Source organism: Eubalaena glacialis, chromosome 3 (assembly GCF_028564815.1).
Source record: "Eubalaena glacialis isolate mEubGla1 chromosome 3, mEubGla1.1.hap2.+ XY, whole genome shotgun sequence".
Lineage (NCBI taxonomy): Eukaryota > Metazoa > Chordata > Mammalia > Artiodactyla > Balaenidae > Eubalaena > Eubalaena glacialis.
The window spans coordinates 168,784,229-168,799,896 of NC_083718.1; the positions used below are offsets into that span (position 1 = coordinate 168,784,229).

A 15,668-nucleotide genomic window follows, 5' to 3' on the forward strand; every position below is an offset into this window, starting at 1 on the left:
TGGTTGTTTTTTTTTCCGGCCCCGCCCCACGACATGCGGGATCTTAGTTCCCCAACCAGGAATCTTACGTGCACCCCCTGCATTGGAAGCTCGGCATCTCCACCAGTGGGCTGCCAGGGAAGTCCCGAGATGGGCTCTTTTATAGTTAATCGAGTTATACAGTTAAGAATGATTAGTTTTTGAAGGTATAAAATATAGTAAGAAACATATAGCATATAATTTAAATAATAAATTGTTGCTATGTGATTCATTGTAAGACCATCTAGGCCAGCATAATAAACTTAATGGTTTGTTGTTCTTTTTCCTTCCCCTTCCAAATTTATTTATAGTTAGTGAAAAGGGATGTGCTTTCCTATACTTGAAATTTCCAAATGCTTTTTTTAGTTAAATCCAAAAGAGAACATTCTTTCTACATCTGCCAAAGAGATGATTGCTATTAAATAGGGATTTCCAGTGTTCTAAGATGAATCCAGATGTTGAAGAGTGTCCCAGTTTGCTGTTAGACTCTCTTGAAAGCAAAAACCTGTTTCTTGGATGATTTTCTTCTTAGCAGTGAAATTTGTCATAGCTTCTCTTAAGAAAAGATGACTGTTAGCTGCCGTGTCGTAACCAACTCTTCTCCAGTAGATTAGGAGAAGCAGGCCTGATGCTGAATATTGAGACTGTTGGCAAGAAAATGAGAGTTCATGACTGCTGGGAGTTATTTTTAAAGCTCTAGTTGCATGGCTATTATGTCTCAAATACTGTATAATTATCCCTAGTTACTGATATCTTTAGCCTATTTGAAACCATCCATATGTGGCCTAAATCCACACAGCTATATTAAGACATTTTTAAACAATCAAAGCAAATGACACTAAATTAAAACAAAATTAATGTGAATCAACTACCATTTTTTTAAAAATTGGTTAAGTCCACATTTCCAGGCCTCCAGTAATCAGTATTAATCTCTTCTGTCAGCTGATTGGTAGCAAAGTAGCGTGATTAAAAACTTAGACAGTGGTTATTAAAGGAAGGGGGCAGTGTTTTCTAAGAGCAGAAATGATCAAGAAGATTGATTTGCAAGATAAGTATTATCTATCCCATTATATAGACAAGGACAACTGAGGTTTGGCTTTCTCTAGCACGTGCGTGTGCGCTCTCTCTCTCTCTCTCTCTCTCTCCCTCTCCCATTTCTCTAAGAATATTAGTGCTTCTGCAGTTGGTAAATAAATAAGGCATTATATCAGGCAACATGGTGGCCTTTCCTTGCTGTCAACCTGAAAATAATTAGAGAATTTTCTAAACATTTCTAGTTGTTTTTTTAACTGTTATAAATCCATCTTCCATGATTTTCTCTTCAGCCTTTTAAAGTAATTTCTTTTCACAGGCTAAACCGCCTCCTGGCATTATAAGAACCACTAGGAAAAGTGGTTCTTTATTTGTTCCTGAGTTCTTTCTTTTCTGGTTCCTGGGGTTCTTTTGTGTAATAGCCTGGGACTGTTTATGAAAGAAATGCATAGGAAGGGAGGGAATCTGGCAGTTGTCATGTCCTTTGGATTAACGACTGTTGAAGGTGAATTGGGACGTGTGGTCTGCCCCAAAGGGCAGGTGCATTTCCCTTGTGTTGCAGTCATTGTCAAAGTGGAAGTAAGATTTCTTCCCGAAGCCTTACTTCAGGAGTGCAAGGACAGGACACTGAGTAGGCCAGAGCACCTGAGGAACATGAATGATACCTGAGTTTGGACCAGTGAAAGAACAGCTCTGCTCTGGGGCTGCAAGAGGCCAGGCTCAGTGCGAGTGAGACTGGGGCAGTTTCCTAATCTCTCGAGTCTCAGTGATGGGAGCCCTCCAATGGCCATGTCAGGCCTCTTCCACTGTGTCGTAACTGCAGTGTCTTATTTAATCCTTACCACAGCCATATGGGACAGAGAGTACCTTCCCCATTTTACAGATGAGGAAACTGAGGCCTAGAGTAACTTGCCTGGGATTACAGAGTAGGATTTAAGCTTAGGGTCTTTCTGATCCCAGTCTTAACTGCTGGGTAGCACAGCCTCTAAATGTAATCAGTGCCAGGCATTTTACATATATAAACTCTAACATTCCCTGTAACCCTGCAAGGTAAGCAGCATGATTGTCATTTTTATAGATGGAGAAACTAAGGCGCAGAGCAGGTACCAAGTGCTTGAAGCTAGCTACACAGGTAATCAAAGATGGAACCAGAGTATGAACCCAGGTCTGCCCCAGTGCTGGTGGCCTTTCCACTCTGCCATTTTTCCTCTTGTCTCCTGTGATCCTGATGTCTCTAGCGGGGAGCCTCTCCTGTTGGTTCCAGACCTTTTGCCTTGTGAAATCACAGCGTCTGCTAGAGAACTGTGATGTTAGGATATCTGGGAGCCCTCAACCGCAGCCCTGGAGACCGTAGGGCTGCAGAGCTTTTTTTGAACGCTGTCCCTGGCTCCCTGCAGCCAGTGAGCCATCGCACGTTGACCAGCCGCAGGTGCTGCTGCTGAGTGGGACCTGGTCTTCAGCCTGGGCCGGGCAGCAGTGCTGCAGCTGTTTGGAAATCCCCCCTGGCTCCGGGTCCCGAGCCACGCGGGGGCGGCTGGCTGTCGCTCCATTGATTTTTGCCTCCAGAGCCGGGGGTGGCCGCTTGGAAAACGTTCAGCTGTTTACAATTCAGCTTATGTACACTTTAGCTGGGGAGTGTGGGTGAGTCAGAAGGCCCGCTCCCTCTGCCTGTGTCCTAAGAGACAGCCTGAGAGTCAGCTGTATGGTAATGGCCGCCAGGGAGGAGGAGGAGCCCTCCCTGCCAGAGCCAGATGCTTAAGACCCAGGAAGCCTGTCTGCTCTCCAGTCCTCTTAACCCAGAGTCAACAAGGTCACTCTGCAGTGACACCGAGGCGCGTCTGAGGCAACCTGGCCCAGCTTCCCTTTCATTGGGCCGCCACCTCCCCGGCAGGCACCAGGTATGGAGCCAGGCCCTTGCCCTCCCGTGACTCGGCAAAGCGCCCCAAAGGGATCCTCCTGTCGCAGCCCTTTCTTCCCTCTCGGGAGAGGCCCCTAAGAGCAGAGGTGCTCCGAGGGGCAGGGTGATGAGGGCACCTGTGTGAGGCAGCCACGGCCTGCTGTGCGTCCGGGAGCCAGGGGCTTTTCGTGGGTCTGACAGTAACTCGGTCCTTGGCAGAATTGCAAAAGCTACAAACATCTGGCACTGGTACGTCCAGCCTTCCGGTTCTCAGGAGGGACCCTCGGTGGGAAGGGGCCTACAATTTTCCCACCTCTCTAAGGGCTCCTTTTGTGCTTGTTTTAGAAGGCACTCTCTTCCAAATTAGGTGGTACCCACTCTTGCCTTGATTCTGAAATGCACACTTTTAACTGTGCACCCTTTTCCTCCTCTGGGAAATTAAGATGTTAGACCCAGGGCCCTTCTAACTCCAGTCCTCTGTGATCTAGTGCCCCTGATCCAAAATGTCCACTCTTCATGCCCCAATCCTCCCACCAAACCTTATCCCTAAATTGGGAGGAAAGCTATCTGCTTCTCTAAGTGATTCACAGCCAGGTGTGAATGGCCACAGGTGTATATTTGCATTTTAAAGCAGGTTGTTAACCAAATGAATCTCTTTAATGGAATACTCTGTCAGGGTCCCAGGATAGAGCCGCCATTCCTCCTTCCCTCTCTCTTCCCTCTCTCTCCCTCTCTCAACAAATTGGTGCTTAATGAGATATCTTACCTCCCTCACTTTCAGAGCAGCACTGATTTCTTTAGGGGCCCAAATATAACTAATGAGATTGTAAAGGGAGGCCGCAGCCTTTCCAGAGGGCTCAGCCCTCAGCTTGCCGTGCTGTTAGCACCAGGGGCATCTGGTCTGTGTCAGCTGCTCCCCGTCTGGGATGTGGCTTCCCTGGGCGTCACTTTGCAGGTGCTCCCCTCAGGGTCTCTCTAGAGCAAGCAGTTGTTTAGGAATCCTGCTGTCACCCCTCCTGGCCACGTGACTGGCCTGCTAAGCTCAGGCACAGTGAGCCGGACTTCAGAGCCAGGGGCCTGGAGAGAACGCTCTGTGTTGTATAAGCGACCTTGTTTTGCCATTTGTCGAGCAGAATTTGTTGCAGGCAAATGATCCATGTTATCACCTACTCTGCTTCCTTGAATCCTTTATGAACTTCATTAGCTTTGTCTTTCTCCTGCTGCTGCCAAGCAAGGGTAGTTAGAAGTCTTGTAAATTAAAATACCCCTTTCTCCTCATGTCTGGAGAAAGTGGAAATAGCCACTGGCCACGTTGAAGGGTAGAAGGAGAGGCTCTGCTTGCCCTTCATTTCCTCTGAAGTCAGGTCTTCAAGGCGACTTATTTTAGGGGCAAATAGAATGAGTGGCCAGGTCATCTGAAATACCCACAATAAATGTTAGTACTGAACGATATTTCAGCATAACTGATGATTTTTGCCTTACCTGTGCTTCTAAAGAGCACCGTAACTGGTTCCGAAGTGGCCCAGGTGGTGCGTAGCTGGGGCCAGCCTGACCTCTGTCCTCAGTGGGCAGGAAAGCTCGGCCTCTCTGGGCACCTACCTCCTGGCCCCGGGGGTGGGGCCGTTTTTATAGGCGCCTCCGGCCTCTGCCTCTAGAGGTCCTCACGCCTTTCCATATGCCTGGAGCCAGCATCAGTGTTTCAAAGGGACCAGGGAACCCAGAGCTGCAGCCTTTGGGGCCAATTTAATGCTGTATCTCCCTTCTGCTGAGGAAATCCTCACTCTAACAGGAAGAACTGGGCTAAGGAATAGCTCTCATTCTTCTTTATAGCCAGGTACCCAGAAATGCCACCCCCGTAGGCAGGCACCAGCCCAGCTGCTCCCTCTCATTATCACCTCAGAAGGTGATGTGCCAGTCTCAGCTGGTGGCCGGTTGCTGCCGGAAGAGTAGGGAGATCTGTACGCTGGTCAAGAGTGAAGACGGGGACCACGGGTTCCCCATGCTCCAGCTCAGCAGCCGTTAAATGGTTGTCATATATTGGACACTGGGTTAGCCCTGGAGATACAGATGAGACCCAGACGGCCCCCACCTAACGGCACCTGCTTTGCCTAGCAGAGGAGACCGGCCCTGTAGCAGATAATTTCACAGACTGGGCCACTGGGGGGTCCTTCCTATTTTAATCCAGTCCCTATAAGGGCTGTTTCTGCCAGCGCCTGTGAGACCAGATTGAGAAGCAACCTACAAGGTTCAGGCCTATGTTATGTAACAACTCCCCCAGAACACATTGTTTTGTTCATTCTGATCCAAATACTTGGCCCTTTGTGGTCAGCTTCAGTTGAAGGCTAGATTCTACTTACCCCTTCCACCACCACCACTGAAGCTTGGCTTTATTTCCCTCCTGCAGCCTCTCCTACTCAGGGTGTCCTGGCCTCCACCTTTCAGATCCAGGTAGCTAACTCTGTATGAAGGCATTTGAGACCTGTGGGAATCCCGGCAGCACATATAGCTTTGGGACTGGTCAAGGGAATTGAGTAAGGAAGAATTCCAAAGATAGAGAATTTCTTTGTCTCTGTCTTTCATCTGGCCTCAGGGCCAACAGGGCAGGTTTCTGCAAGTTTAAGCTGCTTTCCCCTAAGCAGGCTGCAAAGCAGTCTGGGAGAAAGGGAAGCAGATTAAATTAATCTCAGTGTGCTGAGCTTGGCAGGGGGTGAGATTGTGTATGGTCATTCCAGAAATAGCCCAAACTCCTTTGTGACTAAAGCACATGATAAGGTATTGCCTACAAGATGACTGCAAAGCAAAATAGCTGCAAACCTTTGTACAGTCATGAAACGCTCTCCCTTCCGTCCCTTGGATTCTGTGTCTCCTGTAAGCTGCCCCAGAGGTATAATGGAGAGTGACAGTTTCTAATGTTGTGGTGAAGGGGTTTATTAGTTTGTTCTCTTGCTTAATAAGATCCTTTTTTAAAAACTTAGATTCCCAAAAAGTCTTTTTCCTCCCAGAGTTAAGTATTGGCTCTGTAGTCTCTGAGCTGGTGAATGTCTCTGTTTGCTACTGTATTTGGCGTGAGGAAGGACTCTGCCCTCAGGAGCTCCCCCCTCGTCTTGCAGTGTACGTTAGTAGGCACAGATCTGAGAGACAGGAGGGAAGTGGGTAGAGGGGGCAAGGAGACGAGTCGAACAAGATTGGAGAGATCCCATAAAAGGAGACAGGGTATCAGCAGCTGTTTGGTGATAAATATCAGTGAAAAGAGGGAGGTGGGCGTGATCCCAGAATTCAGAGGAGAATGGATTAACTCCATAGAAGTATTATAAACTAAAACAAGGGAGTCACTCATTGCCCTCCATCTGTGCTCTCAGCTAGGAACGAGATTGTGTTCAAAAGAAACAAAACAAAACTCTTACCAACAGGATCTCTTGGATCAATACACTTGATATATTATGTTAGTATTGACTGAGTACCTGACTTTAAAAGATGCTGGCAAAGAAGACCTAGGGTGATGATGAATTTGCAACCTTTTATATAAGAAATAGTCAAAGGAGCAGAGGGAGTGTGGCCTGGGGGAGAGAACATAAACTGGGCTCATAGGTGACATCCTTCAGGACACCAAGAGCATTTCTGGAGTGTTTCCCAGTGTGCTAGCACTGCACTGCTATTCATGTTCTCACTTAGTCCTCGTAGCAACACTAAAGGGTAGGTCTTATTATTGTATGTATTTTATAGCTGGAGAAACCAAGGCTCAGAGACAGAAGAGGACTTGTCCCTAATCCACTTGAGTGATAGAGATCAGTCTCTAAGCCAGGTCTAAGTCTGTATTTTTGCCTATTATACAAATAAGATTAGCCTTGTTCTGCGTGGTCCTAAGGAATAGAACCAGGGTAAGTGGACAGAAATTAACAGAAGATAGATTTTTGGCTCATTGTAAGGAAGAACTTATTAATTGAACTGCCCAAGTTGGGAACAAACTACTTCAGAGGTAGTGAGTCCCTTTGTCATTAGAGGTATTCAAACAAATGCCAGAAAATCACTGGGGGTGGGGCTATTATAGGGAAGGGTCAAGCACTGGTAAGGGGTTGAACCAGACTTTCTAATCTTCTGATTCCATAATCTGTACAGTAGCTCATTAGCGAAGCCAGGGAATATTTTACTAGGCTCTAATTAGAAGGGAATAGCCATCATCTAAAAATAGGATTTTAACTTACATAGTAACCTTTCTATTTTAACAACATTTATTCATTATTTTAAATAAAATACAGATTTGTTTCTTTGCGTATTTAAAATATTTTAAAATATAAACGCAGCAAAAATGTAATTATGTAAATACAGACTTAAATATTTAAAATTTAAAAGCAAAGAAACTTAACTTGATTGATTGTATAATTAACTCAGTCCTCCTAGTTATTCATGGATTGTTAAGGAAAGATTTTTTTTTTCTAGTTCCCAAACACCTTTACAATTTTAGAAAGACTGATTCTAAAGGAGAAATTTTCCATCCCTATAGAAAGGTCAAAAGTGTCAAAAAATTTTTTTCAAAGGACTGTAAACACGTAAAGGAATTTTTCTAACTTGCTGGTATGACTGTGTCTCCAAAAAAATTAATTTTTAAAAAATCTCATTAATCACATCTCTTAGGTAACTCCTGCTCAGCTCTGAAATTTATTATAGTTGAATTATAGAGGTCTGAGTACTGAGGGCATGTGTCATGGCCAACTCTTTTTTTTTAACAAAAAAGATTTATCCCCGTTTATTGCACATTAGGACTACTAGTAAGAAAATGAGCCGGTTATAAACCTTTTCTAAAATGAGTTTATTTTGATTTCTCCATGCCACATAATTAGGCATTGTGAATTCCTGTTCTGTGGTGGAATTTTTAGATCTTTAACATGAAATAAGAGCATCTTCGTATAAATTTTGTGCAAAAATTACTTAGCTAATAAATATACTGAAATTGTTTTTAAAGTGTGTAATACATACATTCACACTGGGTTATGCTTACTGTCAGTGAGCTTGTTGCAATAAAGAAATGGCTTTTTCTTTTTTTTCTTCTTTCTTTCTTTTTTTTCTTTTTTAGGAAGTTCCAGGTTAAAGGCAACCTCAGCTTCACACAGTTGGTGGTGGTAGAGAATGGCCCTGGGAAGGGGGGTGGGGGGGTGGGGAAAGAGTTTAAAAAGTGAAGAGAGAAAAGTTGCTTCTAAAACAGTGAAGCAACTCAGGAGAGGTACGTTTGGAGTGGAGAAAAGGGGGTCCCTTGTGGTGTGGTTCTGTAAAGGCACCTCATCATACTTACTGGAGCTCTGTCAGGCTCTTCAGAGAAAGGCTGGCAGGCCCGTGGAGAGGAAAACTTAAGCAAGGCTCTCCGTGGAGGGAAGGAGTCTGGGGTTGGCTGAGAATCAGATTGGATGTGGAGCTGAGAACTGGACAAGAGGCTTGATTGGGAGCAGGAGACCTGCAGGAACAGCATAGAAAACCTCAGCTCTGCCCAGGGGCTTCCTCGGTGGAGAAACAGAATACACGCACATCTTAATGCAGTGATCCCAAATAACCAGTCTCCGATGAGGCAGACCTGTGTTAAAATGTTTACTTGGGGTTCAGTACTTTGACATTTCACAGCACGCTTAAAATCTAACCCTTTCCTGAGGAACCTCGTAGAAGGTTCATTTATCCTCTCTCCCCCAAACCCCGTCATGCCCCAAGCCCTATACTAGTTCAGCTTTTCATCTTGGTTTTAGATGTCACCTTGAATACATTTTCTCCCTTGAGCAGAGCAGAATGTAAACTCGTTTGTCCACATCAATATTGACCAAGGTCTTAACTCCTCCAAGGCAGAATTCTTGCCTGTGTAACCTGGTTGGACTATTCTTAGCACAGTTGGGAAATTCAGAAACATTGCTGGCGGATGAGCTGCATGGTTGCAGAGCAGACTGTAGTCTCACTTGGTGGTGGGTCCATTGAGACTGTACCACTTTTGAATGGGTCACTGAGGGAGGGGGCTGCTTGGTTTGCATTGTCGGGCAGTGTTGAGTCCCTGCTCTGCTACTGGCCTAGACCTGGTTCTGACCCCCCCTGCTTGTGTTTTCCTGCTTTCCCTTGTACAGAGACAGGGCAGGGCATTGTTCATGCACTGACCGACTTCAGCAGCCCCGGCATGACCTCAGGGAACGGAAACTCTGCCTCCAGCATCACCGGCACTGCCCCCCAGAATGGTGAGAATAAACCACCACAGGCCATTGTGAAACCCCAAATCCTGACGCATGTTATCGAAGGGTTTGTGATCCAGGAGGGGGCGGAGCCTTTCCCGGTACGGACTACTTCTTTTCCCCTTTTTTTTTTTTTTTTTTTTAATAAGTATACTTTGGATGTGTATTAGAATAGCTTTACATTTCCATGTAAAATTTCTGAAAATGTGAAAAATTTGCTCTTTCCTTGCTAATTTTCCCCCAAAGGAATGTCATAGCCATTTTCTTTCTAGGATTGAGTGTCTTCCTAAGGTCCAGAAGGGGTCAGTGATTAAGAATAATTGGCAAGACCCCTTGGTTAGAAGTTTCCACACAGACTCAGCTGTGTCCCTGCCTGGTGAAGTGCGAACCCCTTGGTTAGAAGGGAGTTCACATTGGGGTATTTGGTGCAGGATGATGGACTTTGGCATTCAGGTTTGAATGCCAAAACCCCCAAATGGCAACACTTTGGCTGGTTAGAGAGCAAAAGGAACCTGTGTGGAAGAGAATTCTCAAGATCTATCTGAATGGAAGACAGGCGAACAGAGTTACAGCCTGAAGCTTCTTTTCTGGGGACAGAGCCTTGAAAGGGGAGTGAATGAGGGGCACTTCAGAAAGGGGCACTTCATCAAGTGTCTCCAATTAAAGCATAAGACCAAGGGGAAACACAGAAGAATCAAGAAAATGGCTCATTAGAACAGCACCCAGAGCCAGTAGTGCACAGTGTGAATTGGTGAGACAGGTGGCCTGCTGTCTAGGTGGGAGGAGCCCAGAGCCAGGTGCACTCCAGCCTCTCTCGTGATGAACTTAACTGGCTGTTAGAGACACAACATCTTCATGGGAGGCCATCTGTCTTCTGCACATTCTTTGGATCCACGAGTGGTTTGAATAGTCAGCCGAAGCCTCTGAGCTTGATTAACTGAGATGGGTGGACTGCCCTTCTAAAATGCCAAAAGACAAAAATGCCAAGACAGGTTCTTGTCCTCTTTCCCTCTGGAGGTCGGTCAAGGCTGGTGGCACCTTAGCTATAAGTAGCTCTAGCCCTGTCACATCCCTTCCCTCATTTGACTAGGTCTTCCCTTTGGCCCCCTGGAGAAGCTCCAGAACCCAGCTGATCTCACAGGGTCGATGCAGATTGGATAGCAGCCCCAGCATTGCCCTAGAGATCTGGCAACCAGGCTGCCTGCACAAAAGACAACAAAGGGAGTGCACCAAAGAGTGAATCAGCTAGTCTGGGATCCTGGCACCACCGAGGGCCTTTGCTTTCCGGTGTGGCCCAGTGTCCACGTTTTCCTCTTCTCCTCCGTGGCTGCCTGTCCCTCTGGCTCGGGTAGGGCAGTGGTAAGGGAGAGAACAGTAAGGCATCCAGGAATGGCGGCTGGGTCTCTGTGTCACACATAACAGTCACACACAGCCTCAGCTGTGTTCCTGCCCCGTGACATGTGAGTGCTGGGGCCTGGCCCTTGTCCTGGTGCTGCGGGAAACCTGATCCCTGCCTCCATCTCTGCCCGCTAGATGCTTGGAAGAGTAGATATTCTCCTGACCTCCTAAGCCATCCACTGGTCCTGGGTTGAAGCCATTTCCATCCCCGTGCTTTGGTGGTCATCGGCATCTTGCCTCTTGAGCTAAACAGCAAAACAGGCCTTGAGCAGGGTGTACCTGGATGGTGATACAGGGGCGGCCATCTGTGCCTGGGTGCTTTATACATGTAATTTTGATGAGGCTGGATAGCAAGGAAGCGTGCCCACCTGACCCTCATGGCCTCCATGTTGCCTTGTCCCCTAGGTGGGACGCTCATCCCTGCTGGTGGGGAATCTCAAGAAGAAGTATGCACAGGGGTTCTTGCCTGAGAAACTTCCGCAGCAGGACCATACCACCACCACTGACTCAGAGATGGAGGAGCCCTATCTGCAAGGTAGCGTCTCAGACCCTGGATGCTGGGGCTTCTGACGGGGCTGAACAGGACTCAGCAAGGCTGGAAGGTCCTTTCCTGGTATCCACGGAGGGGCTCTGAGCCGGGGAGCGTGTGAACATGTCAGCTGACGTTTCCCCCAGTGCCTGCTCAGCCCTGTCCCTAGAAAACGGACGGCAGTTCCTGCCCCTGGGGAACTGAGTGTGCCCTGCCTGTCTCCAGCCCCACTCCTGCCAGCCCCAGGATTCCAAGAGCGGCTTTTCCCGCGTGAGTCACTCGCCAGTTGTAGGCCTGCAGGAGCAGCCCCAGGTGGCTTGTGCCCTTCCTCTACCGCCCCAGGAGCCTGCACTCAGGACGGGGGCCAGCGACGGCTGCACTTGCCACACAAGCCACTGACTAAGTGGAGGCGGGACGGGACGCCCACGTAGGCTGCAGAACTCCTGGGCTCTGTTACCCAGGCCGGCAGCCAACTGGACACCTCACGGGAAGGGCGGGGTCATTCCAGATCAGTGGTGACAGCACTGAAGCTTTCCCTCTGAGCCGCCCGCTCTCTTCCAGGGTCATAAAGAGGGGCGCTGGTTCTTCCCCACCCGTGCTTTGTCTCATAGCCCTTAGCAGAAGAAACTGCCGGGTGTCCAGGGGCCATCTTTGGACACCTTTGGATACTTCCCAGGGGTGAAACCACAGCCCTTCCAAAAATAGCGACAAAAGCAGTTTGGCGCTCTCCAAGCCGCTGCTGCAGGCAGGACAGAGCAGAGAGGCCCCGGGGTGGGGCTGTGGGCAGTCCTGTGGGGACTACTCCTTGTCCGCGCTTACCGATTTTCTGCTTTTCAGAATCCAAAGAGGAGGGTACTCCCCTTAAACTCAAGTGTGAGCTCTGTGGCCGGGTGGACTTTGCCTACAAGTTCAAGCGTTCCAAGCGCTTCTGCTCCATGGCTTGTGCAAAAAGGTAAGAGCCTCAGCCCCTTCCCTTTTCTTGGGATTGCGCCTTGGTACCCAGCTCCTTATTTCCGTGACCTGCCTGGAAGCAGCATCCTGTCACTCGTTCACCGAAGAACTCCCATGAGCAGAGCAGGGCAAGCGGCAACGGTCCAAGGGAAGGAAGCAGCATTTAGCTTGTCTGGCCCTCCTGGGTCCCACTGGCACCCGCCCTTGGCAGCTCCCATCTCCTTAGGGTTTACCGAAGCCTCCACTGGAAGCTTTGCCCAGAGCCACTGCGCTGGCTACAGATGTTTCCTCTGTGAGCGTTCACCCAGCTTAGAAGACAGATGATCACAGCAAACACCAACGTTGTTTACTGTGGGCTGGCTGTGTGTGAGTCTCTGTGCTGGGTGTTAATATGCATTATGTCATCTAATCTTCAAAGTAATACTGTGGGGCAGGTATTGCTATTGTGCCCTTTATACATGTTAGGAAACTGAGGCACCAAGGAGAAGTAATATCGCCTAAAGCCTTCGAGCTGGGGATCTAGACTTGTCTGACTCTAAGCCCGGAGTGCTCCTTGTGCCAAGAGGGAAGAGGCCTGAGCTCCCAGAAGAGAGGAACTCTCTAGGCCCCAGGCAGAGATGCCCTGCACACCAGCTGGAGTAGGGCTGTCCGCAGCCCTCGCTCCCCACAGGCTGCGCTGGAGGGCCTCCCGCACCTTTGTGACGCTCTGCCAAGCTGTCCTCCATCAGGACAGAGGACGCTAGTTCCCTGGCCCCGGTGATACGTGGAGTGGAATGTGGCAGCCCTGAGTTTTTACCATGATCCAAGTTGTTGTGTCAGGCACTTGGCACACATTAGCTTATGTTATTGCCAGACCGGTTACAGAAAGTGAGTGGTCTCCTCCCCAACTCTACATAAGGAAACTGAGGGGCTAAGTGACTTGCCCAAATCCACCCAGCTGTACTAAGTGATGGACTTAGGACTGGAACGAGTAGGCAGACTCCGATTCTGCCAGGTATCCTGGCTGCTCTTACTCCTCCTGGGCCATTCGCCCTGCGACTGCCCTGACCACCCTTGTTCCCCTGGCTCTGGCAGGTACAATGTGGGATGCACCAAACGAGTGGGCCTTTTCCACTCGGACCGGAGCAAGCTGCAGAAGGCGGGAGCCACAACCCACAACCGCCGTCGGGCCAGCAAAGCCAGTCTCCCAACACTTACCAAGGATACCAAGAAGCAGGTGAGAGGCTGGCGGAGCCTGAAGCTCGTGCTCTTGCGTCCCCACCAACTTCCCTTCCTAACACGACCCGGAACGCCCGCCGTCCTTTTCCGCTGCTGGCGTCAGTGCTCCATCATGTTCTCATCGCTCATGATCTGTCAGGTCAAGCCATCCCCATGTCCCTTCATAGGTCCCTTCATTTAGACCCATGGATGCTTCAAGTTTCCCTCCTCCGTGACCTTGCCCCGACTTCACCCCTTTCTTCCAGTTTGCCTCCATCCTTGACTTCCCGGGCTCCCCTGCCTGAAGAGACAGGCTGCTGTCCCAGGTAGCACCTGCCTTCGGAGGAGGGCTAGGTGAGAGGCAGCCGACACCCTTTACTTCCCCTCCTTGTTGCCTCTCTGACCATCAGAGCACTGAGTCCTTGAAGGTCTCTACCAGGAACATGGGTATTTGTTCATGAAATATGTTTTAGCACTGGCTGTACATCAGGAGCTGTTAGGCACTAAATCTCTTAAGTTTTGCTACAGGAACTCACAGCCTAGTATGATGCTTCAGACCTTATGTGTATTTTGCTGTTTATTGTTATTGTTTTGGCCATAAACCTCTTTAAGAATCTGATGAAAGCTACAGTCCAACATGGACATACACAAGAAAATTTACATGCTATTTCAGGTGGTTTACAGACCATCCCCCTAAACCCACAGAGCCCTGGTTAAAAACCCCACGTCTAGAAGAAAGAATAGATGTAGAATCAGATTATTGCAGTGTAGTGTGGTACATGCTCCAGTACTGGGACTAACTCTGCTTAGGATCAGAGAGGGGACATTGCAAAAGATGCTTTTTGATCTCAAATTCAAAGATACATAGTAGCAGACCACATAGAAAAGGGAGAATATACCTGCCTTTGCCCAGCACTCTGTTAGAGGTCGTTTATGCCCCCATCCTGAAGAAAACTGTTTCTCTCTGCTCCCAGCCAACAGGCACTGTACCCCTTTCAGTTACTGCCGCATTGCAGCTAACACACAGCCAGGAAGACTCCAGCCGTTGCTCCGATAACTCAAGCTACGAGGAACCCTTATCACCCATCTCAGCCAGCTCATCCACCTCCCGCCGGCGACAAGGCCAGCGGGACCTGGAGCTCCCTGACATGCACATGCGGGACCTGGTGGGCATGGGACACCACTTCCTGCCAAGCGAGCCCACCAAATGGAATGTGGAAGATGTCTACGAATTCATCCGCTCTCTGCCAGGTAAGGTCCTTGGAAGTTCCACACCTGCCTGGAGTAGCAAGGAAAGAGAGGGTGTGAGAAACCTCACCTGCCACCACCAGGAGAGACAAGGCAGTTCAGGGAGAGACTCGGGTTCAGGAACAGGGGGGCAGAGGTGAGTATGAGGAGGTGCCTGCCAGTAAGAGCTTACATTCTAGCATGGAGCGCCGACTGTCATGTTCTGTGGCTATAACCTGCCGTATCTGGGGGTTCGGCGAGGGGCCTGTGTGAAGGTGATGACGTGACCAACCCTGTGTGTCTCCGGGGCGAGTTGGGGAGGGGCGTCAAGTGGGAGTGGAGGAAATCGGTCAAGGAGAAGGTTAAAACGAAGAACGTTCACACTGAGTGACAGTGGACAAGCAGGCCTGTGCCAGATGGAGAGACTGCATCAGGGAGCAGCCTAAGCACAAAGCCACGCAAGCACGTACAGGAGCTGGTAGCCGCACGTGACCCTGGGTGCGCAGTGCCGGTGGTCTCGAGGGTAGGATCTAGAAACGAACCTTGAAAGACCTCCCATCTGCATGGCTGCGCTCGTCGAGACCAGAGCTTCTCCGCTGTTTCTTGTGCCAGCCTCACCCAGCCACCGACCAGGTCAGGCAGTGGTGACCATGAGCCCGCTCACTCAGAGACCAAAGTGGGACATAGTGGTTAAGAGCAGGCTTCGGAGTTAAACAGAACTGGGCTCAAATCCTGGCTCTGCCACTTAACCCAGTGTATTAGTTACCTATTGCTGCATCCCCCAAATTTGTTATCGCACAGGTAATGTGGATAAGGAATTCAGGAGTGGTTTAGGTGGGCAGTTCTGCCACAGGGATTCTTAGGAGGTTGCGATGAGGATGTCGGCCAAGGCCAGCTGAGGCCATCTGAAGGGTCACCTGGGGCTGTCAGATCTTCTGCCAGGGTGCCGGTGCCTCACTCACATGCTTCTCAGGGAGCATGTGGCTGCTGGCAGGAGGCCTCAGTCACTCTCCCACGGGTCTCTTCAGAATGCTCACGCTTGAGTGTTCTCGTGACGTGGCAGCCAGTTGTCCCCCCAAGGGGTGATCCGAGAGAACAAAGTGGAAGCCACTCACCATGCCCTTTATGATCTAGCCTCCGAAATCACATTCTGTCACTTCAACAATATCTTGCTGACCACACAGGTCAACCCATTCACTGTGAGGGACTCATGAAGGCATGA

The 15,668-nt window shown here is 49.1% G+C and overlaps 1 protein-coding gene across 3 annotated transcripts in view; it reads left to right on the forward strand.

Annotated features, from left to right (window-relative positions):
• PHC2 (polyhomeotic homolog 2) overlaps nucleotides 1-15,668 on the forward strand; it is a 101,606-nt gene that overhangs the window by 82,431 nt on the left and 3,507 nt on the right. For 2 of the 3 annotated variants that reach the window (XM_061184521.1, XM_061184520.1), the window contains 5 exons: nucleotides 9,043-9,245; nucleotides 10,948-11,077; nucleotides 11,909-12,023; nucleotides 13,097-13,238; nucleotides 14,194-14,470. In XM_061184521.1, coding sequence (XP_061040504.1) covers nucleotides 9,043-9,245; nucleotides 10,948-11,077; nucleotides 11,909-12,023; nucleotides 13,097-13,238; nucleotides 14,194-14,470 — 867 coding nt within the window. Of the gene's footprint in view, nucleotides 1-2,895; nucleotides 2,949-9,042; nucleotides 9,246-10,947; nucleotides 11,078-11,908; nucleotides 12,024-13,096; nucleotides 13,239-14,193; nucleotides 14,471-15,668 lie in introns of those variants that run through there. The other variant, XM_061184519.1, reaches the window with a different exon arrangement.